This window comes from Poecilia formosa, unplaced genomic scaffold, assembly GCF_000485575.1.
Source record: "Poecilia formosa unplaced genomic scaffold, Poecilia_formosa-5.1.2 Scaffold38, whole genome shotgun sequence".
Taxonomy (NCBI): domain Eukaryota; kingdom Metazoa; phylum Chordata; class Actinopteri; order Cyprinodontiformes; family Poeciliidae; genus Poecilia; species Poecilia formosa.
This window is the reverse complement of record NW_006799977.1, coordinates 2,182,464-2,207,664: the sequence shown is the minus strand read 5'-3', so window position 1 is coordinate 2,207,664 and position 25,201 is coordinate 2,182,464. Positions and strand designations below refer to the sequence as shown.

Genomic DNA, 25,201 nt, shown 5'->3' with positions numbered 1-25,201 from the left:
TCAGCTTTCTGAAAAAGCTTTGTTTCTGTACCCTAGCTCCCTGTCATCCACACACACAAGAGATAATCATAAACTGTATGACAACAAAATGGCTCCTTGAGAAATTGATTTTAAAGACCCTTCACAAAGAAGATAGTAATCGGTAATTGTTTTGGGAACATGTCAAACTGCATAACCACATAAGAGCTAAATTTGATTTCTTTTTAAAGCTTTATATGGATTTAATTTTATTAACTTGATGTTTTAGTCAATTTGCTTGTTGTACACAGAATTAAAACTTTCTACAAAGTGAAAATATTAACACAACTAGTGAGTGTCCATATCACTGTTAAATGTTTTTTTGTGATTTATTAATGGCCAATCTGTTCTGTAAGAGTGCTAAGCTGACTCATCACTGACTCATGACAAATGTTATCTTGTGTTTGCCATCTGTGTAGGGGTATGTGAGTGTATGTGTGTATGTGAAATAGTTTTTCATCATAAGATCATACATCCTTCCTCCTCCATCCCCAATAAGAACTCAAATCAGGTGAAAGGGTTTATACGCATCCATCCTGTCACCAGTGAATCACCCTGACGTACATCCACACAATCTTTTGTTTCAGTGCTTATGTAATGAAATCACAGTATTTTATTCTAAAACATTAAAAAAATAAGGAAAATTCTATATCTCTGGTGACAACCTCTGTGCCACTGCCACGACCAGCGGTACAGCTTCTAAAGTTGATTCTGATTTAGTATAGAACTGTTCAGTTATGTCTATAATAGGTAGTCCATCTAGTGTTTTGCAATTCCATGGTCACGGAAATTCATGCATAATCAAGATATCCTGCTTTTTTTTTGTCACTAATGCATAATTGTGAGTTTATTGCAAGTTTTCTGCGAAAATTGTTAAAAACATTGGGTTCAACTCCACCTTAAGTCTTTTCTTTTTTTTTTTTTCTTTCACTGCAGCCTCGTTCTTACTTGATGTCAAGTTATGGTCTGTGGTTGATGCAAGGAGCAAAAGTCAGATTTACGGTCACACATTAGCGCAAATATCTTAAACATTCTTTGCAACTAAATTACTGATTTTTGGTTGCAAAAGAGCACAAGAATAATCTCACAATCCTGGAGTGACTGATGTAGGGATAAATAGTGATGCATCAAGAAACTGGCTGGACTGTTTTTAGTATGACTGCTCCTGACCGTTTCACATAAAAATTGAATTGTGTTCCTGTCAGTGAATACATCATATCTAAGCAATACCAAATGGCGCTGAAAATAGTGCTCTTCGCTGTGGATTCTGTTCCTCAGTGAATTATACTTAAAGTGAGCCATTTTCAGCCTATCTGAACACACAGAAGGGATAGAGATGTAAGTAGCTGTTTCAAAGGAACCTTCTGTTCCTATGAAATGTCAAGACGTGTCTCTAATTCATTCGTGCAGGGAGAGAGGAAGATTTTTTAAACAGATAACAGAAAGGTAAAAGAGTAGTGTAAAGTTGCATTATTTTTTTAGGTTTTAGCCTGTTTGTCACTGCATATTCTGAATTTAGAAACTTTAGGATTCTCTATATTCTCTAGAAAATACATGCAGAGACCACTGTTTTAGTATTGCTAGTTGTGCTAACCATACTTTTTACTAATTTAAACAGACAAAATAAGTCATCACCCTCATAATCTTTTCTCTCTTTTTATCTAATTGCATCCCTTTACAGCTGCTGTAAATGGATTTGTTTTGATTCCTATTCATATGTGCTGAGCTGCTTTGTAGTAAGAGTTTTACAATTTAGATACATTTCTTCTGACTGTTGCTATGATCACTCACCACGTTGTGGTGAGAATGTTCTGTTTTCACCTGCTTATAAAATAATCACTCATGATTTCGGCAAATAAAGGATTTAAAAAATGCTTTTAAAATCAAATAAGCAGTGCTAGCAATTACTGCACATTTTTTCTAGTAGATTATCTTCACAAAGGAGGCTAAGATTTGAGCTTGTTTGGAGAACTGCTTCAGAAAATAAACCTTGTTCATCTAAATAGAAGTCATTGATTTGCAGACTTTGCAGAAGCATGCAGGCTAAAACTGCTTCTGTTTTTTGAGTTTGTGTATTGATTTTCTTTCTGTATCTGACAGATGGCCCTGACAAATGGGCTTATAAAATGGAAAGAATTAATCACACCACTATAAAGACAAAGGGAATGCATTAATATCATTTAATTAAAAGGTTGTTTTCTTTGGTTAGTTCCCTCTGTGGTAACTTTTAATAGTCTCCTGGATGCAAATGCGGTGGGTTGTTTAGATTTTTTTTTTCTACTTAATTTGTGTGGAAAGGTCAATGTGTGAAAGCCAGGTTAATTTATTTATCTGTGCTGTAATGTGATTTAATGGAGTAACTGGTTGGCTCCATTCATGAAATTAGAAAAAAATCCCTGACAAGATGTGCCCTGAGGGAAGTTGTTTTGTTTATGAATTTTGTAAACATTTCTTTTTCAAAGATAAACAAGCATGGCTGTTAGCACAGTGCTTAAATAGTAATGTTTGTAAATTTTAGTCCATGACTTGTCTTTTCTATCGCCTCTCCTGACACAGGATTGGTGTGTTCTTAGGAACAGAAAGTGTCTGTATCAAAGCATGTTGCTTGACAAATCCACTCATCCACAGAACTGAAAACACCACAGAGGTGTGGTGTTTTTATGGCATAGATAAAATATTTGAGCAACTGTTTCTTTCCAGTTGGTGTCAACATTTATACTTAATGCCCTGCATATAATCATCCATTTGTCTCTATATTGTAAGGGTACCTATCTTCAGGTGAAAATAGTAAAAATTAATTTTAAATTTTCCAGTAGGCATCGGTAAGTTTGATTTAAGTTTGGAAAATCGGTCAGAAATAGTCATGAAGTGATGAAGTGGTTATGTTACTCTTGCTGTGACGTTGCTGATCTGGGAATTTCATTTAAATGTTGTATTAGTGCGCTAGGTGGTTATATAATTTTGAGCCAAGTTAAAGTAATTTTAATATTTTCAATAGCAAGAATCCACAATGTTGACGTTAGTGAAGCATTTTGCGTTAATTATGTTGCCATATGTTGCTGTTTCACGCTTGGATTAGTTTTTATTTTCTCTTATGAACCTTAGCTTTAAAAAGTCTTTAAGTGGAAAAGATAGAATTAATGTTTACTTCTAAACATTCATTGGTTTTAAAGATATGCATGGGATCTAATCAAACTTGAGAAAAAAAGTTTCATTATAAATTGTTCTTAATTTAATGCAAGTTTTTTTTTTTTTTTTTTTTTTTTTAAATGTGCTTCTACAAATAAAAGACGCATATTTCAAGAATGTTAAATTAGCCTGAACATGGACATGAATGCTCAAACCTAAAATAAGGGATGGAGAGAAAACATTTTTCCTGTAACTGCTGCTCTGGTCTATAAAAGTCTGTAAAAAGACCAGTCTAAAATACATTTTTCCCCCTGTGACTTTGTGCTGAAAAAAAAAAAATCCATGTTAAAAGCTACTTTGCTGGTTCTGCAGCAGGCTCATTTGCCACACAGTCCTTGGGTGGTTGTTATTTAGAGCCTTGGGCAAAGAACCACGAGTGCTGGTTGTTTATGGAGGCAGCGGATGGGGGAGGGAGCAAATGGACAGAGATGGCTAATGAATGGCCAAAATACACAACTTTTACCTGCAAGCTACACCTTAGTTCCAAAAAAGATTTTTGCGATATTTCTGCATGTAATTTCCTGTGCATAAGTGCCTTTCTTGTTTTTTTCAGATCTCAAAATTTGGAATGAAATGAAATGACTATCTAGTGATATTAAAACTGCTGATATTTTTACTCATTAGTTACCTATTTTTTTTTTTTTTTTTTACTTAAACATAAAAATGAATGCAGCTGAATAACCAAGTGGAATATCTTGAATAGAAACAGAGTGGGAGCACAGCTGGATGCCTCACCACCATCCTTGGATTTCCCAGGATCTTTTGTTCGTCTCTGCACCAACTGCCAGTACTCCAATATATGGTTGCTGGCTCTGACCCACTTTCTTTTAGTGAATGATGTCTTTTGAGAAAACATTGCTTTTTTTCTCTAAAGTGTTCATGGTACATTAAAATGTGCATAACCTATCCAAGTCCTAGGATATATTTAACTAACTGTGTCTATTTCTGAAAGATTGTGTATAGTGTCAGTGTAAATGTTACACTTGACTGTGCAACTACCTGAACTGTATGGTCCAGTCCTAATTTTAGCATCCACAGTCTCAAATGCGAACCGACGCCATCTCTTTGTCTTTTCTCTGCCACACTGACACAGCTGCTCTTACTGAAACACACTTTGAGCATGGAAACACAATGAGGCTGAATGTTTGTGGTTGTGTTTGCTGGAGTATTTTTATCCTGCAGTTTAATGTTTTTGCTCCATGTTAATGAGACAGGAAGACGTTTCCATTAACACCTTCTGTCAGCATTTCCTTCCCTTAATTAAGAGTGGACAAACTGAGAAGATTGAATTCATAGGGTAGAAGTTAGATAAGTTGCTCTACTCCTTCCTATTGGAATATATATAAATATTTATGAATTTGTTTTTTGTAGAAAAAAAAAAACTTTAGTCAACATCTGTTAGTGCTTAAGACCACTGTTCCATATCTAAACCCTGAAGTTGAAACCAGATATACACATTACAAAATGGCACATGACCATTTTTTCCACAAACATTGATACTGATCAGATACAAAAGTTTCCATATATTTACTAAGAATTTGATAGCCTTAACTTTAGTAACTGTGTTGGGCTTTTCACAGTATTTGGCATTTTTACCCATTTCTCCTAAGAGAATTGATGTAACTGATCCCCACCCCTTAAATCTCCACCTGCTCAAACTTTCTGTGGAGCTGAGATCAGGGCCGTGTGATTACCACACTATAATATAACCTTTCTTGGATTTCAACCAGTTTGTAACTAATTTGAAGGAGTATGTTTCGGGTCATTGTCCAATTTGAACTCTCATTTTTATAGTAGTTTCTAACCTAAAACAGAAAAACTTCAGTCCAATTTAATGGCGATGGTGAGGAGAAAAGAGAGGTTTGATGCATTTTTATGGAGCGTATATTTGATACAATATAAATCTAGAAGCACTGTTCTTCACTATGTAATTATGCTTTAAATTCATAAACATCTAGCTCTGATTAAAATGTAGAAGAAAGGCATCACATATAATAAAAACTTGATTTCTAGAGTTTAGAATAATGTGTATGATTTCTGTGCAGTGTGGTAAGATCACTTTACTGTAACTGCTCATGTTGAGCATATCTGTCACTTCTGTTTATTCCTCTCAAGGACAGAAATCATTCTGACAAAGGAGTCTTAAGCCTTCTATTTGCTTTTTGCCGCTCTGTTTGTCTACTTGACTTAATACTGCTCCATCTAGCTTCCTTTTCCCTTCCTACTCTTGTTTTTTCCTTACAGCCTGCTCCTTTTTAATTGTTCTTTGTTTAGGGTTTTTACTTGTGCTGTCATGAAATTGTGCTTTCATGACAGCACAGTTTCTCAAAACATAACATTTCTTCCTTTTGTTGTATTCCTGGCATGCGGTTTGGCAACCTGAGCATGTTCTCACATGCACTCCATACTGATTTAATGACCCAAACTTGAGTAGTTGTTGCTTTTTTCAATGTTGTAGGAAAATGTCTATTCATTTAACCTACACTGTTGTTTTGTAAAGCCAAAGACTTTATCTCTCTGCTAGGGTCGAACACTTCTTTTTTTTTAAGCTTCAGTCTTGTATAATCGTTCTTTCTGCTTGCTATGCAGAGTACCACAAGTCTCTCATTCAGAGTTTGGAGTGGAGTGGCCTGCTCTGCTCCTGTGTAGTTGGCAGTGTTAGCTGTGCCTGGCTGCCTGTTTGGCTGATAGTCTCATCATGTCTCCCCCCTTTGCAGAAGCTTGTCAAACAGCTCCTGTTCTGTCTGTCCAGAAGCAAACAAACACTTTGAGTGTGTTTTGTGTACAGTTTCATTTTAGCTCACTGGTAGAGGAAGGAATATAGAGTCCCACTCCTCAGACAAAGGCTGGGATGTTTTTGTATGACTGCTTTAAAGATCTGTAAGGAAGTCATAGAGTTGTTTACCTACTCTGTCAAACCTAAGATTTGCATCTTTCCAGGCATTTGTTCATCCATCTTTTCATTTGTTAATTTGTCTGTTTATCCATCTATTTATGCCTTCATCCATCCACCTGTTGGTCCACTTTTTCTTTTGTCTGTCCATCCTTCCTTCCTTTCTTCCCTTCATCCTGTGTTGTTTTCATTCCTGTCTCTATTCCTTGCTTCCTCTCTTTTTCCTTCACTTCTGTAGAAACAATTGCATGGATGGTTGTCATGAACTCATACGGAACCTATTTGTGTCTTTAAATTGTAAAAATGATCAAGGCCCAGAAATTCAGAATTATTATACAAAACATTTAGGGACTCTAAAAATCCCTAAAGCACCAGTTAAGTTTCCATCGATCTTCCTTCCTCAGATGTCTGAGGTGATGTTGGATATCATATTTAAGGTATTTTTCTCAGCCTCCGGGTTGAGATTAGTTTCTAATCTGTGTGTAAATCAGCAGAATGAAAACTGTGAAGTTGGGTCATCTTATGAACAAACTGTATAATTGTAGAAACTGTTGTTTGCAGTTTTGACAATCGTTTTATAGAGGTTGAAGGATGGCTCATGCAAAGCCTTTAGCACGTGTTACTACTCTGTTACTACTCCTGATAGTACCACTTCTTTAAATCTAAGTAATCAATAGAAACTATCAAGGAGCCTTATATTTCAGTCTGAAGAAAAAATGTTTTGTGCATCTCTCAGTGAATAATTTTAAAAACTCTTGACATCTTGTATTTTGTTTTAGGTTTGACAATGCCTTTTTCCTATTTAGTTGTAAATCACTTGCTTTTTGTTGAACTTACGTTAGTGTGTCCTGGGAATAGGCCGCTATTTATGTTAGTAGTTGATCGATCTATCATCATTCTGAACAGAAGTTTTAAACAGTGTGCACCACGTAGTCTTTACTGCCTGCCATTTCACTCCTAAAGTGCTTTCTTATACGCTTTACTTTAGCAACGTCTATAAATAGATGTTATTTAACTTAAACATTGTGAAAACCTACTCCCAAATAAGATAAGCATGTATTTCAGGATTTTCTTCATAGAGAGGAACATTCATATAAAGTGGAATCAAGAGGACATTGAAAAATTAAAAACTAAAAAAATTAAACACTCATATTAAATCTCCACATTAAAAAGAAATTCAAATGGCTTCTTTTGTTTCAGATCTTTTTCTGTTAATTTGTATTTGGGAGCAAATACTAAATGTGCCAAAAGAAGGAAAAAATCAGGAGCTAAAAGATGACTGATTGGGGATCGATAGAGCATAAATTATTCTCTGAAACAAGAAACACATTATTTTCTGACAAATGAAATCCCAATGAAAAATAAGGCCCAGACTTGTAGTTAGTGAAGAAAAATCAAGGTACAGAACAAGTCAAGCTAAAGACGATAACAAATGTTTTTGTCTTTTTTGGGTTTTTTTTGGTGGGGGGCGGGTTTTTAGTGATATGCAAGGCTAGTATTAGATTATAATAATTAGAACATGTTTACACTTTTCCAAAACAGAAATATTTGTCAATTGTCTTTTTATTCATTTTTGTTTAGCTTCATAGCTTTTATTCTTTCTGTGATCTCAGAAACCTGTATGCACTTACCTATTCCTTGTTTTGCAGTACAGGTCAAGTTTTTTTGTTTGCTGACTATATAATGATCGCAACAGTGCAATCTGTCTTCCCCTTTTTGGAGGCAAGACTTTTGCCAAAAGTCTTAAAACAGAAGTGCAAACGACTTTCAGGGATTTGCATTTTAGACTAAACACAGTAACAATCAAAACGGGTTTAAACTAAAAAAAAACCTACATTTTTTTGCAAAATTTGCAATGTTGCTTTTAGACTATCAGAAGGGATGAAAAGTGCATAACATTTTGCATTCATAGTGAAAGTAAGGGCTATGAAGGCTCTTTCATATTTCTTGGTCTTTTTCTACTGGCGACAGTCACTTGCTTTACTTCCCTCTACGACCGTCTCTGCATCTCTCCTGTACTGTCAGCTCTGTACACAGGTGTGTTTGTGTAGGCTACTTCTTTTTCTGGGTTGAACAGGCAGCCTGTTGATTAGTTTGGGCACTGCTGCCACATCGTGACTGGAGACTTGTTTTTCATTCAACCATTAATAAAGGCACCAACTTAAAAAAACCCTCATGCCTCTCACGATCCACACTATTTGAGAAAAAACACAATATGTAAAAAGCCTTAATGTAAAGTGTTTAAATTAAAAAAGTGACCATGGATCTTTGACAGAAAACTTGGAGGATTTTTTTATTTTTATTTTTCTATTTCTCATTCTTCTGACTTTGCTTTCATTAAAGCAATGGTGCTTTCAAAACACAGAATATGCTTGTGTCCTTGGATATTGATCACATTTTGTGTCAGTGCAGTTTGCAGGGGCTTAATTGTTTTATACTTGGTCAGTAAAGATAAAGACCAAGTAAATGCCTATCTTCTTTAACATCATTGACTAATACAATTCAAATTAAACAGTTAGATGGAACTGATTTTGATGGGGGGGTTTTCAGACAACTACATTAAATCTTCCTTTAACTAAGAATAAAAGCCACTGGTGTTGAATTTGAGCACCATATGCAGATCAAGGACAGGACACCTTATCTATGTAGGTGTGTGCGCATGCTTCAGCTAGAAGAGAATCAAGTTCCTCATCAGAGGTACAGCATGTATCTGCAGATGGTATGAGGAAGAGACTGGTTGGTCTGTAGATTGTGCGATGAGTTCTCTGCAAGGTAAAGAGAAGGAAGAATGAAAGTAGAGGACTCGGCAGAGACAGAATGGAGGGGGACAACTGGACCTTCATTCTGGGTAAGAAAGAGGTGGGAGCATCTGAGATCAGTCTTTTCAACAGGGCTTTTCAGTCCAGCTGATATTAAATTGTTCTAATGTCAAAGGTAGCAGGTATAAAGTTGAGAGAAACTGTAACCTCCTTTTTAAGGTGAAGAAGACGTAAAGATAAGGTTTTAAGCTTATTGAAATAGAGTTGTTATTAAAAATAATAGTTCAGTTAATTTAACTAAAGAACAAAGCATGGTTCTATTTTTTGACTATCATGCAATATGCTAATCAGTACATTTTGAGTCTTGTGTTGTATGAATTGTAATGTATTGAACTTTCTGTGTGACCTATTGTAGCTTCCTCCATCTTTGCCCTTTTGCTGTCCTGGCTCAGTGCTGGCTCATTGATTTTCAGTCCTAATTAATTTTCCATCCTAAAAGGTTTCCTTGATGATTACAAGGCTGTCATTCAATCTGTGATGAGCCTGAACACATTTATAGTTTTAGCAGCGTTTTTCTTCCCAGCGATGCAGCCAGTCAATAAAGAATACATGAAAATATTGCCTTTGATCCCATTGGCATGCAGCTGACCCAGACTACCCTTTAAGCCTCCCACGCGAGCCACCTTTTATTCATGCCTTTGGTTTCGCTTTGTGCTTTTTCAGGATTGAAAAAACGTACCAGGAAGGCCTTCGGGATACGAAAGAAAGAGAAGGACAGTGACTCTACGTAAGTCCTCTTTTTCTTTGCAATGCTCTGACCCTCGTTCAGAGGAGGTAGCATAGCATTGTGGATGTTAAAATGCATTGATTAATTTGATTGGTTTGTAGTATTTTAAATAATTTTACCTGGGCTAATTAGCAATTTCGTAAATATTTGAAATAAAGAGAACAAGAAACCTTTCATATTTCTTTCTCTTTTTTTCCCTTTATATGTAACAGAGGGTCTCCAGACAGAGATGGTGGTGTAAGTAACAGTCAATGTAGTTACATTTATTTTCAAATCAGAATTCTTTTTACAAGCACAAAGAGACTTTCTGATGAGCTGAATCTGGTGAATACTGGATAAATTATTTATTTTTGTGTCGTTTTTGCTTGCCAGGAACCCCAAGAGGTTGAATCGGTACTGAACTCAGCCTTTTAGAATAGACAAGCTTTTAGAGTAGCACTGTGTCTGGATAGAATTAGTATCAGTAAAAACACTGCAGCTTGTTATTTATTCCATCAGTCTCCCACTGAGCTTTTACTCCCTGAGCTATTATTTCATTAACAAGCTGTCAGAACCATAGTAGATGAAAATGAGGAAACGTTCAGTGCAATGTTTGGAGCAAGAATACTTTTGTCATCATAATTAACCTTTTTTGTTCAAATATGAATTATAAAAATGCAAAATATTGGTTCTAGTGTTGTTATTTTGATAACCCAAAGCTTCAGAAAAGTGGAAAAAACAGAACACCGTCTGAGAAAAAAAATCCAATTGCACAAGAATCCTGCTGAGTTGTAGTTTGCAATAGATAAAGTGGAGTCTTACATAACTCACTCTTTCTTCAGTGTCTGGAGGGATTTTAATCAAACAGCTTCTGTCTTCTCAGTCTCAGAAGAAGACAAATGGAGCCCCGAATGGCTTCTATGAAGATATCGACTGGGAAAGATACGTAAGTAAAGTTAGTTGGTTTAAGTTGGTGAGGCGGTGCTTCTGCACCAAATCATACCAAAATTTCAGCCTTCTTTAGAGCTAGTGTTGATCTTATTTTATCACTGGTTGCATAAAGAAATTGTAGTTGACAAATAAACTTAGGCCAGAATAAAAGTCTCATAATATTTAGCCATCAATAAAAACACATAATGTTGTGTTATTAAGACCAATAATTAACAGTAAAACCCCAAAATGATTTAATTGTTCTATGCAAAACAGGAGTTTTTCCTACTGCTACCCAATCATTATTTTGATTCTTACAATTATTAGAATGTTTCCTATAATGTTTGCTTTGCCGAGATCTTGTTGTACAGCATTATCCAGGGTAAAACAGAAGCTTTGCACTTCCCCCCCCACATTGCATACGTCTCTTACTATGGAAGAGAGCAAGAAAACATGGAGCCACAAGGAAAAATGAATGTAGTGATTGGTGTGCAGCGGTTTGGCGATAAAGCCAGCTACGCCCGTGCTGCACATACTTAGGTAGAGGACAATTGGTGTTTGGTCATGCAGATTTGTTCATATTTAGAGGTTTATGTGCAGTTTTAATACTCTACATAGTCGAATTAGTAAGATGCATGGGCAGTGCTCTTTAGTTAAGCAGATATAACCAAACAGACACATTTATTTTTCTTGTAAATGGTAGAAGAGCATATAGTTGCCATGTTTCAACCAGCTGACTGGAAGTGTCCGGAAACAGGTCAAGGAGAGACGAGGCTTCATAATAGAACGTCTTAGCACTTTGCTGTACATTGATACCAGTAACTGAGTACTGATATCAGTACTCAGTTACTGATACCAGTAACTATATTTAGTTACCTATATTTGTATCAGTCAATGACAAGCATGACTTTTTCAATTTACCGTTTTGCTTCAATGGACACCATTTGTTACGAGTGGAAATCCAGTGTTAACATTTGAACTGTACTCACATTTATAGGTCTGTACTGATTTACAGTTTGTGTGTTTCAGAACTCCCCTGAGTTGGATGATGAAGGCTACAGCATCAGACCTGATGAAGAGTCAGAGGAAGGAGATATCCTCAGCACAACCTGATTTACCATTGCTAGTCCATGACAAAATTCTTTCACATCTCTTTAAACAGATCAGTTGTTTTGTTTTCAAAGAATATCTTGAGAAGATCATTAAAAGATTATGTACAACAGTGTCTTACTAATTAGTAATTGTATTATAGTATTATACCTCAAATGTCTTGTAAAAACCTTATAACCTTTCTGTGAAACATCACATTAATCAACTGGCGTGTCTAGATTAGTTGTATATTTTGTAACCTTTCAGACGATGTTGTTTTCTGTCACCTTTCGAATGTTTCTCATCACACTGTGCAGAGGAGTGGTTGTTGTTTTTAACTTTGACAGTAACTGAACAACTGAAGGGACAATTGTTTGAACCTCAAAAGGAAAATATGTTAATTAGGAGCAGACACTGCATCACGAAGTAGAAACAGGGCTTTTGTTTTACCTGTAATGAGATACTGTGTTAAATGTTCCATATTTAAAATGGGATCCCAGTTAGAGGTCAAATCAGCTGGATTGTTTTACGTTTGGACTTTTTCTTTGACTTTGTGCCCTCACCTACCAAAAAGACCCATTTCTTCTCGTCTGACGAGTCTGAGGAGGAAGAGGACCACAAGAAGAAATTCAAAATCAAAATCAAACCGCTGCCAGCTGATTGTGTCATATCGGCTCCTTCGGTTGATGAGCTCAAAGCCTCCATAGGAAACATAGCCCTGTCCCCGTCTCCTATGGTGAGTAACCCCAACGGTTATGCCCTCCTGCTGCTGTCCTTCATTAGCAGAATTGATTTGTGATGTTTTAGGTCGTTGTTACATGTGTGCATAGCTCATTTTTGCTTCTTGTCTTTACTTCCATCTTTTAACATGCGGAGCGCATCGCAATAAATTAGAATACAATCAAAAATATAATTTAAGTCAGCAGCTCCATTAAAATGTAAAACTTCTCTTATATTCATTAATTATATGCGAAGTGAAATTTTTCAAGTGACGTTCTAATCACAATTTTTACAATAAGTTTCAGAGGCAAGCTAATAGTTTTGTTCCTAGCTGGATGTCTGCGTGTGGTGACTCCTAATGTATTGACACATTGTGAATCTTCCCCAAAATAATGATTAATTGAGTCCTCTCTCAAAACTGAGAGTGAAAGATTATTGTGCAGCAGTTTCTGCCAAACCATTTTCTTCCACTCAACTTTTCATTAATGTGCTTGGAAACTGCGTTCTGTGAGCAGCAAGTTTCTTTCACAATGACCTATTGATCCTTGCAGAGGGTGTCAGTAACTGTCTGCAGGACAACTGTTGAGTCAGCGGTCTTTCTCATGATTGTCTAGAGCGCCGTAACATGACATCACTGCACTAAATGTACTTTTTTGTTGGTTTTTTGAAATTCTAATTTCTAAGAAATAGAAGCATTTTTATTAGCTGTAATCTAAAAAAAAATAAACAAGGACAAATAAATTCTTCAAATCCACTCCTCTGAGTGAAATTGGCCTAAATGAATTCCACCTTTTAATAATATATATTTATCTTTTTGTCAATAATTTAGCAGAGCAAGCATGCATACTCTTTGGTTTGAATACTGAGCTAACAGCTTTAAGTAATTTTGGAAACTTTAGAATTTATGTAACAAATTTGTAAGGCTTTTATACTTTGTATTTTTTTTCTTATTATTCCATAGTAATTGAATATTATTCAGAATGTCTACATCTTAAACCACAAGTTCACAGCTGCCAGGCAGCACAACATTAAGTCCCTGTGAGAACTTAATCATCTCATGCCCATCATGCAGCCTGCAGTTTGCAGGGGGGTTCCTCAGGCAGCCCTCAGCTTTTTTATGCCTATTGGTCTGCAGGTCTCCAGTCCTGTGTTTCCCCAGTCAGGACAGTTAGGTTAGGTGTCTGCTTTAAATTATTCACATAGGAAAGTGGACACAATGAACTTGTGTTTCAGTCCACAATAAAAGGACATTACCTGTGGTCATTTGAGCTTCTGTCCTCAATAATTTAATCCAGCTTCAGTGGGTTCACCCAGTGGCTTTGTCAACCTTATTAGGTGTGAAGGTCTTTTTATGCTCTTATTGTTTGGGTTCATGTGTGGAAGACTTTGAGTAAAACACAAAATAACAAATTTATTAGGATTTTTGTTCAGCTTTCAGTATTTGTGAGTGTGCTGCTGGGCAGAAAAATACTTGTGGGCATATTGCTTAGCAGCTGCGTTGTCTTATTAATGTTTAATTATTAATAATTAAAAACATAGGTTCTAAGGGTGCTTGGTCGTGTGACAGGCTTGGTCTTACCCCTTGCATATTAACTAAAAATGTACCAGTCAGTTGACCAGAGAAGGGCATCTGCCAATTTCCCCTTGATGGACTTTGAATGATGATCAGCATCTAAAATACGGAAAGATCTGAATTTCTTTCAAAACTAAACTCTCACTATTTTCATTCATCATCTTTTCTTGAAGCTCTTTTCTTAGTTTAATAATAAACTAATCAGATTTAGAGACATGCTATGTATGGCATAAAATGGCATATTATTTTATTGCTTTTTATATTAGATATATAATCACCACCTCTATGAAAGAACATCTAGTCCTTGTCCACATAAAAAAACAGAACTTGAAGGTTAGACCCAAAAGAAGAACAGAAATCTTTACCAACCAAGAAATGCCCATTTGGTGCATATAAGTCTATTCCTTTAGTCTGTTGGATGGTATTTCATTACATTAACAATAACATTCTTCTGACCCCAGATTGTGAAAACTTTGTCAGAGTTACAAAGTGTTTGTGATGAAGCAATGATGATGCAGGATTACAGCTTATTTCACACAAAAGCTTTACACAAATTATCTGTTGACAACTTATCCAGTTCTCCTCAGAGAACTGTCATAAAATATGTGTTTACAACTGGAGATCACTTTCCATGTCTGCTTTGCTTGTGTGTATAACACCCTGTCAGCCTTCTAACATTCTGTTACCTTTTTCTCTTCCTTTGAATATTTTTGCTTTGCTGCTTAAAATGACCCTAACCCCTGTAGAGGAGTCCGGTAAGACTCTGCTTTTTATCTTTGTTTTATATGCATTTCTTAACTATGTGCTCTTTTAGCTCTAAAAATATGTCTTGCTTACAAATGCATGTGCTATGTTTTTGTAGCTGCTGATATGCAAACTAAATTTGGGCCAAAGTATGAAATCAGCTTGGGATGACACAATTACTAGTCTTGTATTTGTGAGGTAAATCGCCAATGTTGACTTTTGTCAACTTAAATCTAAAGCAGATTTAGTACATCCCAAAAGTGCAGAATCTCCTTTTGTCTTCATGCTTCCTTACTTATAAAATCAGACAGGTTAAAAAACATGGAAGTGATCCAGCCGTATTGTGCAAAGGTATAAGTCAGGACAAGGGTACAACAAAATTCACAGCATTTTAAAACTAAACTGTGGATATGGAGAACCTTTGTTTGGTATAGTGGGCAGATCTTGCAAAGGAGAGATGTGGCATACCTCTGTGGAATTGCACAGGTTTTATATCACATTAAAGATGGAAATATTTTATGATTTTTTTAACAGATATAGACTTTAGAGAAGCATTGTGCTTCTGTAGCTGCTCAGCTGCTTTTAAACCACTTCCACATTTTTCTTTCTTGCTGTGCTACATACAGTGCAAGAGCTTTTTTCTTTAAGGTGTATTTCTTCTGTCTTTGACTGATCTGATTTAATTAGTTGTGGAGCCTTTAGTCTGCTGGTTCTCAGTCCAAATACTGAGATTATATATTCTAAAGGAAACAAGTATTGGGGTCATACTGAAAATTGAAATGTTATGACAACCTCTCAAAATGCATATCTATTTGATTTTTTTTATACACTTGCATTTATTCCAAAGAAAAACTGGTTTTTTCCATTTATTTTTATATTTTCCATATTTATCATTATTTCAGTCTGTTGTAGATAGTAATATTTGTCTGCTTACAATACAGCCAACTTGTTTGAGTTTAACAACCACAATAATGTAATATCCTTTATTGTTTTACAAATATCAAAAACAATGTAGCATTTAAAAAATATTTATATTTTGTCGCATATTCAATATATGATAAACCACTAGTAGTGCTTTAAATGGACTAGGGATTTCAGCTCTGATGCACTTCCTGTTTACGTTCAGCAGAGCTGCAACAATTGGCTGAGTCAGCCTTCACTGAGGTCTTTCCTTCCTTACTTTATCCAATTATATGAATTCCTACCACTAGCATGTCCCACCCTCTGTTACATCACTTTAATCACTCATGGCTCACTGCACAACTGGGGCAAGCTAAAGAGTGAGAGAATGGAGGGAGAGATGGTTGCTGTGAGGTGGATCTGATGCGAGCAGATGGAGTGATTTCAGTAGAAATTAAAGAGTGGAAGAGGGCAGATGGGAGGTTACGTAGGGAAATGAAAGGAACCTCGCTGGGATTAGGTGGCAGAGTTTCTGTTTTAACAGCAGACTGATCAGCAGCAAATGGATGCAGGCGTTAAAGAAACAGAATTAATAAGGCAGCTCTACAAGATGTTTTGGATTTTGTCCAGTCGCAGTAGGCTGGCAAATGCATTTTCAATGCTATAGTTACAAACATACATATCCGTTTCAATAAATCACCCTGAGCTATCTTGACTAAATGTTTGAAAAGATGTTTCATAAATTCAACAGAAAAAGTATTACTCATGAAATACGACAGTCAGCCAGGCCAAACAGTCTTCTTCTGATGCACATGCTGTCCTCTTTACTGATTTGTCACTCTCTGATCAGGTATCTCTTCTCTCTTCCTTTATGCTGGTCACAGAGACGTAGCCCGGTAAGTGTCCTTTCCATCTGTCTAACTGGGGTGACACTAAATATATCACATGCCTTCTTGTACCCTTCAGCAAGAGTTGAAATTTCCTCAGCTAAAATAAGCATTTTTAAAGTTTTATTTACTAATTCTTCAGATCTCTAGTCTTAAAGGTGTTTTGATTTTCCATCTATGTTCTATTTTTTTCTGTCTGCTTGGTGATAATTTGCACTTTTGACAGCTGGCTCTTTGATGTCTCACTCCAGTCTCTCTCCATCGTGTCTCTTCATCTGCTCATGTGTCCTCCCCTCCTGTCACACTCTCCTCTCTTTGATTGCTTGTGGTGTCCTCCCCACTATGAATTCATACTTCTGTTGGGATCACAGTGGGGAAAAAGACAATAATGTCTGGATTATCACCTTGTCAGCCAAATTTAAGATCCTTAGATTTTGCACACCAACTGTCAGTCTCACACTTAGTGCTGTCACAAGCTGCTTCTTACACCTCAGAAAGCTTATAATTAAAGGCTTTTTAAAGCTTTGATGACAATCCACTGCTTTCTTGTTACAGCAGGCAGCAGAGGGCTTCTAAGATGCAATTTTTCTCTCATATGAAACTAATAAAGTTTTTTTTTTCCTAGTAACTAGTAGGATTATGCTTTATTATATGCACATGCAAGTGGTGCTGATCACACTGTGGGTGGTAATAATTCAAGTACGCACAGTTTCTACATGTTTGTCCAGGAGGATTTAAGGCTGCAGTATAATTAAACTCAATTGAATTGCGTCCATATTTATTACCAACACTGTGCAGTAACAAAATCTCACAGTAATATTTTTTGGTTCATTTGTTCAGTGGGTTAAAGGGTCAGAAAAGGCTGAAGTAACTGCTTTTTCTAAATTCATTAATATAACCAATTTATTTAGAAAGACCATTGAACAGGGTTGATTTTATGTTTGCAGAGTTAAAGCTATCAAAATGACTTAAAATGTCCTCAACGAGTTCATGATGTGATGCACATCCTGAGCCATGTTTAGTTGCTTTTCATTCTTTGTTTCCAGGTGTAACGCCAAAGTCCACAAAGAGCTGCACAATATCAGATTGCAGAAATATTATAATGTCTTCTCATTCTACTTTTCTGGGCTTACTTTTTAAACAACCGATTGGCAGGTAGATAGAGGCATTGTTACAGACACTGGGGTCCCCAAGATGCGACTCTATGCTGCAGTTCTCTGCAGCCAGCTTTGAAGGGAAGGTTTTTCTTGGTGACGAGATAAACTTAGACCCTCTTCCATCCTGTAAGCTAGTTGTGAAAAATGGGTTTCTGCGCCTGGTCATATTTAGACTTCCAAGGAACCAAAAAGTAAAAAGAAATGCTAATTAAAAATTCCTAGGCAGTCTGAGCTCCAAAATGAAACACATTAAAAATGGGTTGTTTTACATTTATTGTGTTGCCATAGTGAGGGGTGCTTTTAAGTTGTTATGTGTGATTTTGTAGAAAACTAAATATTAATGGTTGGCTTTCACTACATTTTTCACCACGGGATTATTTTACTTTAGGGAAAAAAAAAACTATGGTGAAGGACCTTGAATTATTACCACCTACTCTTTGAGCTAAAGTGATTTTTTCATGTAAGTGAAATTAGGAATTTCAAATAAGTATTTGCTTCTTCTGAGCATAGAGGTAAAATGTAAATGTGTTACTTTGTACCTCTTCTTTTTAGCATTTTTATACTTTACTGTTGTTTTTGTTTTTTTTTCCATGTTATAGGGTATTAAAAGGAACACATCTAGTAAGTAACATTCTTACTGCCCTTCAGTCCAGACTTGTATTTTTGTTTTGAGTAAAGTACTATAAAATGCTGTTTTCTCCCAGGTGAGGAAATTGCCAGGCCAAGGCGTGCCGTTCCTGCTGCTCCCATTGTGGCCCCCACACCAGCTCCAGCACCACAACCACCCAGGTATGAAGCATGGTTCTCACTTTATGCATTTTATTTCTGAAAATTGATCAATAGCTGTTTGTGTATTAAATAGTTTTGCCTTGTTGTTTTGTAAAAAGCCCTCAAAGCATTTGTCATTAAATAAAACACTGTTTCTGTATAGCAGCTGTTTTACAGTACTTCACAAAAAGACTGAACTTTTTCACATTTCTCACTGTGCTGTCACGAGCTTTAATATTACATAAATTCATTGGGATTTGATTTGATCAGCCACTTGGAAAGAAAATTATTCAAGAGCTTATTTTAAATCAAATGAAAATCTGAAGTGTGACAGCGTTTGTTTTCAGGCTTGCTAAATAATTTCTTTGAAGAATCACCCCAGTACTGCAGTGGAGCTCAGAAATGGGACATTTTTAGATAATGTTCTTTATATTACTCTTTGCTCTTCTAATGCAAAAGACCTCATTGCAAGACTGCCCCACTTTTACCATCTCTTAGGAATTTTGAACAACTTCTTAGGAAAACAAAAAAACATTTTTGTTCTTCTTGTGGGAATCTGTGCACTCCATTAAGCTTGCAAAGCTGTCAGTCTGCACAACAGTGTTTTTTTACTGAGCACCAAATCTAATATTACTCTTGTGTGAATGCCTAATAACAGTTGTTTATATTGTGAGTTCTGTGTAGGTGAATCATGCTGGTTTACCTGAATGTCAGCTTTTTGTTGTCCAGTTGTTTCAGTGTTCATTGTTTTGTCTGTTGAGTCATGAGGAGTCAGATAAGTCACATTGGCTCTTCTCTCTGCACATAGAGACAGAGATTAGTCACTGTATCTCCACATGACCAATGCAGTTATTGCAGTTTTTCTTCTTCTCAATACTGGTGCAACAGTTTGTATTTGTTATCTGTCTACTTGGAAGCAGTGCATTTATGAAACTTTCCAAATTGGCTATAATCCTGTTAAAGAGGGCATTTTTTGCCAATAGTGCACATGGTCAATGTGAGCAAAGTATTACTGCCTGACTCACACAAATTAAATGAAATGCTGGATTTCAAGTCATGGCTTACATTCCTTAGGTTTTTTTGCCCTTTGAGTTGGAAGACTTTAATAAAAATAATTAAAACCAAACTTTAGAGATTAGTCATTTTAAGTAATGTATAATACATTAATACACTTTAAAAAGTCATTAAAAGGGTTCAGACTGGCCTGATCCCTTTTTAATCCCAATAACAAAATTCTTATTTTCAGAAAATAACATTTTTGCCTCTTATTTGAATGCCTCCATCTTTATAAATGAAAATTCTTGTTGAACATAAATGGATTGATCAATCCTTACGTGCCATCAATAAAGTCTGGTGGAAATTTTAATTTGTGATGACATTTTGATGACTTGCCATGCATTACCTGACTGTAATGTGTCATAGCAGGCTTAAAATAGTTAACGGACTATTTGGTGATATGACAACACTTTTCTTCTCTTACTCACTCTGTTGCCGCTGCAGCAATCAGCAAACAGCAGTCCCTGAAGACACCACAGCCTTATTTGGGCCTCCTTTAGAAACAGCCTTCGGAGAACAGAAAACTGAAGGTAACTGCTCTATTCCTGTATCCATCATCCCTTTTTATCCTCTAAATGTGTCTATGTTTTTGTCTGGATTGATTCATGGAGGCTTTCTGAAAATACTCTTACTGTGTCTCTTTTGCTGTCAGCTTAGTCTTACTTGATTGTCAACACATTTTCCCTTCGCCTTCCGCTCATGTCTTTACATAGTTCTTCTTCTCTTGAACTCGCTGCAGTAGTTGTGAATTTAGCGTGTCTTTGCTGAGGTCAAAGCTGAAGATAACCCCCCAAGGTTGTGTTTATATTGCAGGATGGTTAATATGTAGGTTCTATTGTAACTGCTAACATTCAATCCTCTGGGTTTTCAGTTGCAGACGATCAAAAAGCAATTAGCTGTTACATAAGTTTCACCTCAGGCATAATGACCTCAAGTTGATATAAAATACCACTATACATTGATTCACACAGGTGTAGCTGCTCATGTGTAGTTCCATAATAGACATGCAGTAATTATGAGCTTTGTTTGGCAGTTTGTTCATGATGTATCATAGTTTTTTTTCTTCCAGCTAACACTTTCTAACTGCTAACAGATTTCCTTACTCCATTTAAGATTTTTATTACAAGCTGATGAATGTTTTATTCCCTACAAAATATATAAAAGAATGAGAAACCCTCTATTAATTTCCTTTACTTGACCTTCTGTGTCCCCTCCTACACTTAGTGGTTCTTTCTGAGCCCGATGTGTGGGGGACTTCTTTCTCAGAGCCTGAATCCTCTTTCACGAGGTCCTTCCCCACAGGAAGTAAGTTTCATTATTCCACACTGTGCCACAGCTCCTCGTCTGCCTGAATGACTCCACAGACCCACCAGCTCGCCCTGTGAACTCCCTCATCATCTGACTAACAAACAGGCCTGGCAAACAGTCCTGATCAAACAGCCATGTGGTCATGATCCCCTCCACGTCCCACTAGACAAAGAATTGTTTCCGGTTCATTTCATCAGCCATTACACAACCACAGCATTTATTATTGGTTGACGTATCTTTTACAGCAAAGGTTCTGTAGTCATGCTGCATCAACCCCTTCCTTTGTGCTGCCCTATCCTTGCACTTGGCATGGTGGTGACTGAATTGTAAGGTTCTGTGCTGCATGATGGATGGTTTTGTGTTCCACTCGTAAGAAGTATTGCTGTTTTTTGACAGATGTAGTAATTCCTGCTAAGTCATTACAAGCTAATCTGCTGACACTCTTCTTTTTTTATTTGTACCAGAAATCTGCATCCCATGCAACACACCCTACAGTTACAAGAATATTGGAACAGTTATAGTTTTAATCTATGAACCATTCAATAACTTTCTTAACATTTTTTCAGCTCCTCCTCCCCTTCCGCCTAAGAATGTCTCAACTTCACCCCCAACAACTGAAGCCCCTTCTCCAGATGCTGCTGGTGAGAATTTTTTCTGCCTTTTTTTTTTACTTTTAAAATCTTTTAATGATAAACATATTCAACCATAATTTTATTTTATGAAATGGCTGGACTGACAGTTTTCATTGAGCTCTTTTCTTAAAATCAAATTTTACATAAAGTGCTTTACATAAGTTTTAAAAATACTGTGCAGCACTTTGGTGTAGTTAGTAGCTGCTTTATAAATAAATTGACATTGACAATTAAAAGGTTATCATTATATAAATATACTTATCAAATTTATAAAAATCAAAACTTTACATCCAGAAATGTATAAATAAAGTAACATTTATCTCTGGTCTCCATTCCAGAAGCATCAGCAGATGCAAATGACTCAAGCAGGAAGCCCTCCATAGCAGACCTGGACAACATTTTTGGGCCGGAGGTGGCTCCCCCTGCTGGTGAAGATTCAGACGACAAGTGGGTCTGCTTCAGTGAACACTCTCCCGCTGGACCTCCAGCACCAAAGGAACCTGCACCACATATGCCGTCTTCACCACCCCCTCCTGAAGAGCCAGCACCTCCTCCACCACCAGCCTCCCCTCCTCCACCTGAGTCCCCTGCTCCCCCTCTACCTACGTCACCTCCTCCTCTCCCCATCGCTCTTTCCCCAAAAGAAGACTCGCCTCCTCCTCTTCCAACCTCCCCACCTCCGTCACAGGAGCCTTTCTTGCCTCCTATACGTTCAGGTCCCTCCACACCAGAAGACCAAAATCCACTCTCCATCGCCTCTTCTCCCCCACTTGCATTAAAGGAGCATACATCACCCCCAGCTTCCTCCCCTCCCCCTCTTAGCTCACCTGCTGGTGTCCCACCAGTCCCCGCCCCCAAGGAGGGGACCCGTGAAGTGGCGACTCTCCTTTCTGAAGAACCCTCAGCTTCCTCAATCCCATCACCCCTTGTCCTCTCTCAAGAGGAGCAGTCTAAGAACACAAACGCCTCTCATCCCAAAGAGGAAGGAGGTGAAACGATCACCTCTCCCAAAGATACCAACCAAGAAAGTCGGAGCACACCCCCACCGCCGCCTCCTCCTCCAACGTACCGTGCAGTAGTTTCATCACCAGGCCCCACAGCTGGAGCAGGAGGGACAAATAGTGGTGAGTACTTATTTATATTGGAAGTTCTCAGATGCCATGCTATGATTTTGTATTGACTATAATATAAAAACGTTTCAGTTCATTGGTGTTGAAAGGGACAAACTGCCAGATGGATTGTGGCACCCTCGCCATTAAATTTGCACAGACTGAACAGATGTTTGGAGGGGAGGGACCGTGTTGTTTTGACTCAGATGAATACAGAACGTTATTTTTCCATGTTTGTTGAGTGATTTGTTTTTACTGAGTTATGATTAGTTTTTAAACTTAACCTATCTACAAAGCTTTTGTTTTGCAGCAAAAATATTGTCTTATTATTGCCATTTTGTTACCTTTATATATTAAAATCTTATCTGTTTGTTGTTGTTTTTTTATTAGACAGAACTAAAACATTTGCTGTTCTTACAAGGAGAAAAATATTGCAATGTTCTATAGATGTTTTGAACTCAAAGAGACGTGTTATGGCCAGAAGCTGATGAACTAGAGAAATGAATTAGAGATGAGACAAATGACATGACTTCATGATGGATTACTAATTAAAGTTCACTTGTACTCTGATTAACTTCTTAAGTCACATTTAGAAATGGTTGACAATAATTGTGGGTATTTAGCATAAAACAACAATTTCAATATATGGGACATCTTTCCACTGAAATAATAGCCTTTTGTCAAGGTGGGATCATGCTACTGGAATAATTTGCCTTATTTAAGGCTTTTGAAGAATATTTATTATTCCAGGAAATATACAATGCATTGATCCTTGTCATTTTATTTGCAGTTTTTATTGCTTAATTTAAGTTTAGTAAATTTGAACTATATCTGCGATTGAACTATATCTGAGCCTTGCGTGGTTTCTGCGCTCATCTTCAGGTTCCTCTTCACCTGTAAGACCTTCCACCCCCTCGTCAGTCAACCCAACCCCACCCCCACCTCCGCCTCGGCCCCCTTCACGACCCAAGCTTCCTCCTGGGAAACCTGCTGTTGGAGATGTGGTAAGATCGACCTTGTATTTTTGTGATAAGTTTAAAATCTAACTAGGAGTTTACTTTATCTTCCATCTTCTGTTGTAAACAAGAAATCCTGCAGAGGTTGAACATAAGAAGATAAACACTTCTTTATATTTTTATCCAAGCAGAACCTGATTTAAATATTGATTTAAGGTCAATATCAACCTAATTTTTGCCTTTTTTTTTTGTGTGTATTTTTAGAACCGGCCGTTCAGCCCACCAATCCACTCGGCGAGCCCCCCTCCCATTGCTCCGTTGGCGCGAGCTGAGAGCACCTCCTCAATCTCCTCCACCAACTCCCTGAGTGCTGCTACCACACCCACTGTTAGCAAGGAGTTGTGTGTGTCTGTGTCAGGTGTGTGAACCAGTTCTGATGTTTGAAGGTTCTGCTAATATAAAAAGAAAAACTGAGAGAAATAGTCCACCCGCACTTGTGTAAGACTTAATGTTTTATTCATTTTCAAACTTGCCTTCTGCTCTTGCTCCTTTTGTTTGGATCATTTTTTTATTTTACTTTTTTATTATTTAAATTGAAGTGTTAAAAGACTTGACATTTACACAGAAGAAATTCTTGACAAAAACGATTTTGTGTCAATTGGGCTGATTAAATTTCACGCTTGCAAACATGCTGAATGTGAGCGATGGGTGAGAATATGAAGCAGGGTTTTGATTTTCGCTCTCAAACATTCTTGAATGAATTAACGATAGAGCAGTTCATAGTCCTTGATCTAAATTTAGAGTCTGTGTAAAGGAGCCTGCAGTGCAGAGTTGTGAGTGGATAAAAGCTAATCTCAGTAGGCTGTAACATGGCTGAGTCATAGCAGCATGAAAAATACAAACACCATGGAGCAGCGGGAGTTATATAAAATCAGAAAAGTCCTCGATTGCAGGGGGATTTTATTCAAACTGATTTTTAGGTCCCATTGCTTGAAGAATGTATACTCAAAGGATCAGATGTTTACCAGGTTTCTTAATAATGTAATTATTACCTCAGATGTTTAAAAACATTCCATATAGTCATTAGCTATTATACAAAGATAATATCAAAAAGGAAAAGCTATGTGTTAGAAACTAAGTACACCAAATGCAAAACGACCTTTAGACTAGAAAAAAATTTTAATTTATTTTATCCATCTTGCATCGCTGTGAATAAATTTTGGTTCATAGCTCTTAACTGCATTGAGGCTCACAGACTTGTTTGGCCCCATCAAAGCATCCCAACATTTCAACTAATCATGACTTTGGCCCTTGATTTAGCTTTCATTCATTTTGGTGTACCTTTGGGTAATGGCAAATCTGCTTGTATGATCATTAGGCAATTTATAGTCATTACCTATTTTCTATTAAAATACCTTCTATTTGACTGTAAGCCCCCGTAAGCTTTTCAGTTCCACTGCTTTTAATTTTGACATTTTCCACTGCTTTTTATTTAAGATCTCCATTTTCTATTTACATGCTTGACTTTACGCCTATTTTTGCGCTTTTGTTTGAAATTCTTTCTCTTTTTTTGTTTGTTTTGCTGTTTTGTCCCTTTGTTTGCTCTTTGGCTTATCAGAAGATGATGCTTATGTAGACAAACTGCCCACCTTTGAGAGGCACTTTGATTCATTTGCAGGTAAAGTTCAACTCCAACAGAGCACTTGGGGGGAGTATGGAATGCTATAGGAGTCAATATGAGATCAAT

The 25,201-nt window shown here is 36.9% G+C and overlaps 1 protein-coding gene across 17 annotated transcripts in view; it reads left to right on the top strand.

Annotated features, from left to right (window-relative positions):
• sgip1a (SH3GL interacting endocytic adaptor 1a) overlaps nucleotides 1–25,201 on the top strand; it is a 70,901-nt gene that overhangs the window by 32,675 nt on the left and 13,025 nt on the right. For 5 of the 17 annotated variants that reach the window (XM_016670808.1, XM_016670814.1, XM_016670816.1 and 2 more), the window contains 17 exons: nucleotides 9,583–9,646; nucleotides 9,859–9,883; nucleotides 10,019–10,039; nucleotides 10,509–10,571; nucleotides 11,585–11,648; nucleotides 12,208–12,380; nucleotides 14,684–14,692; nucleotides 16,466–16,477; nucleotides 18,225–18,246; nucleotides 18,330–18,414; nucleotides 19,894–19,979; nucleotides 20,674–20,754; nucleotides 21,324–21,398; nucleotides 21,728–22,513; nucleotides 23,381–23,502; nucleotides 23,719–23,872; nucleotides 25,073–25,132. In XM_016670808.1, coding sequence (XP_016526294.1) covers nucleotides 9,583–9,646; nucleotides 9,859–9,883; nucleotides 10,019–10,039; nucleotides 10,509–10,571; nucleotides 11,585–11,648; nucleotides 12,208–12,380; nucleotides 14,684–14,692; nucleotides 16,466–16,477; nucleotides 18,225–18,246; nucleotides 18,330–18,414; nucleotides 19,894–19,979; nucleotides 20,674–20,754; nucleotides 21,324–21,398; nucleotides 21,728–22,513; nucleotides 23,381–23,502; nucleotides 23,719–23,872; nucleotides 25,073–25,132 — 1,902 coding nt within the window. The remainder of the gene's footprint in view (nucleotides 1–9,582; nucleotides 9,647–9,858; nucleotides 9,884–10,018; nucleotides 10,040–10,508; nucleotides 10,572–11,584; nucleotides 11,649–12,207; nucleotides 12,381–14,683; nucleotides 14,693–16,465; nucleotides 16,478–18,224; nucleotides 18,247–18,329; nucleotides 18,415–19,893; nucleotides 19,980–20,673; nucleotides 20,755–21,323; nucleotides 21,399–21,727; nucleotides 22,514–23,380; nucleotides 23,503–23,718; nucleotides 23,873–25,072; nucleotides 25,133–25,201) is intronic. The other 12 variants (XM_016670817.1, XM_016670809.1, XM_016670815.1 and 9 more) reach the window with 10 other exon arrangements.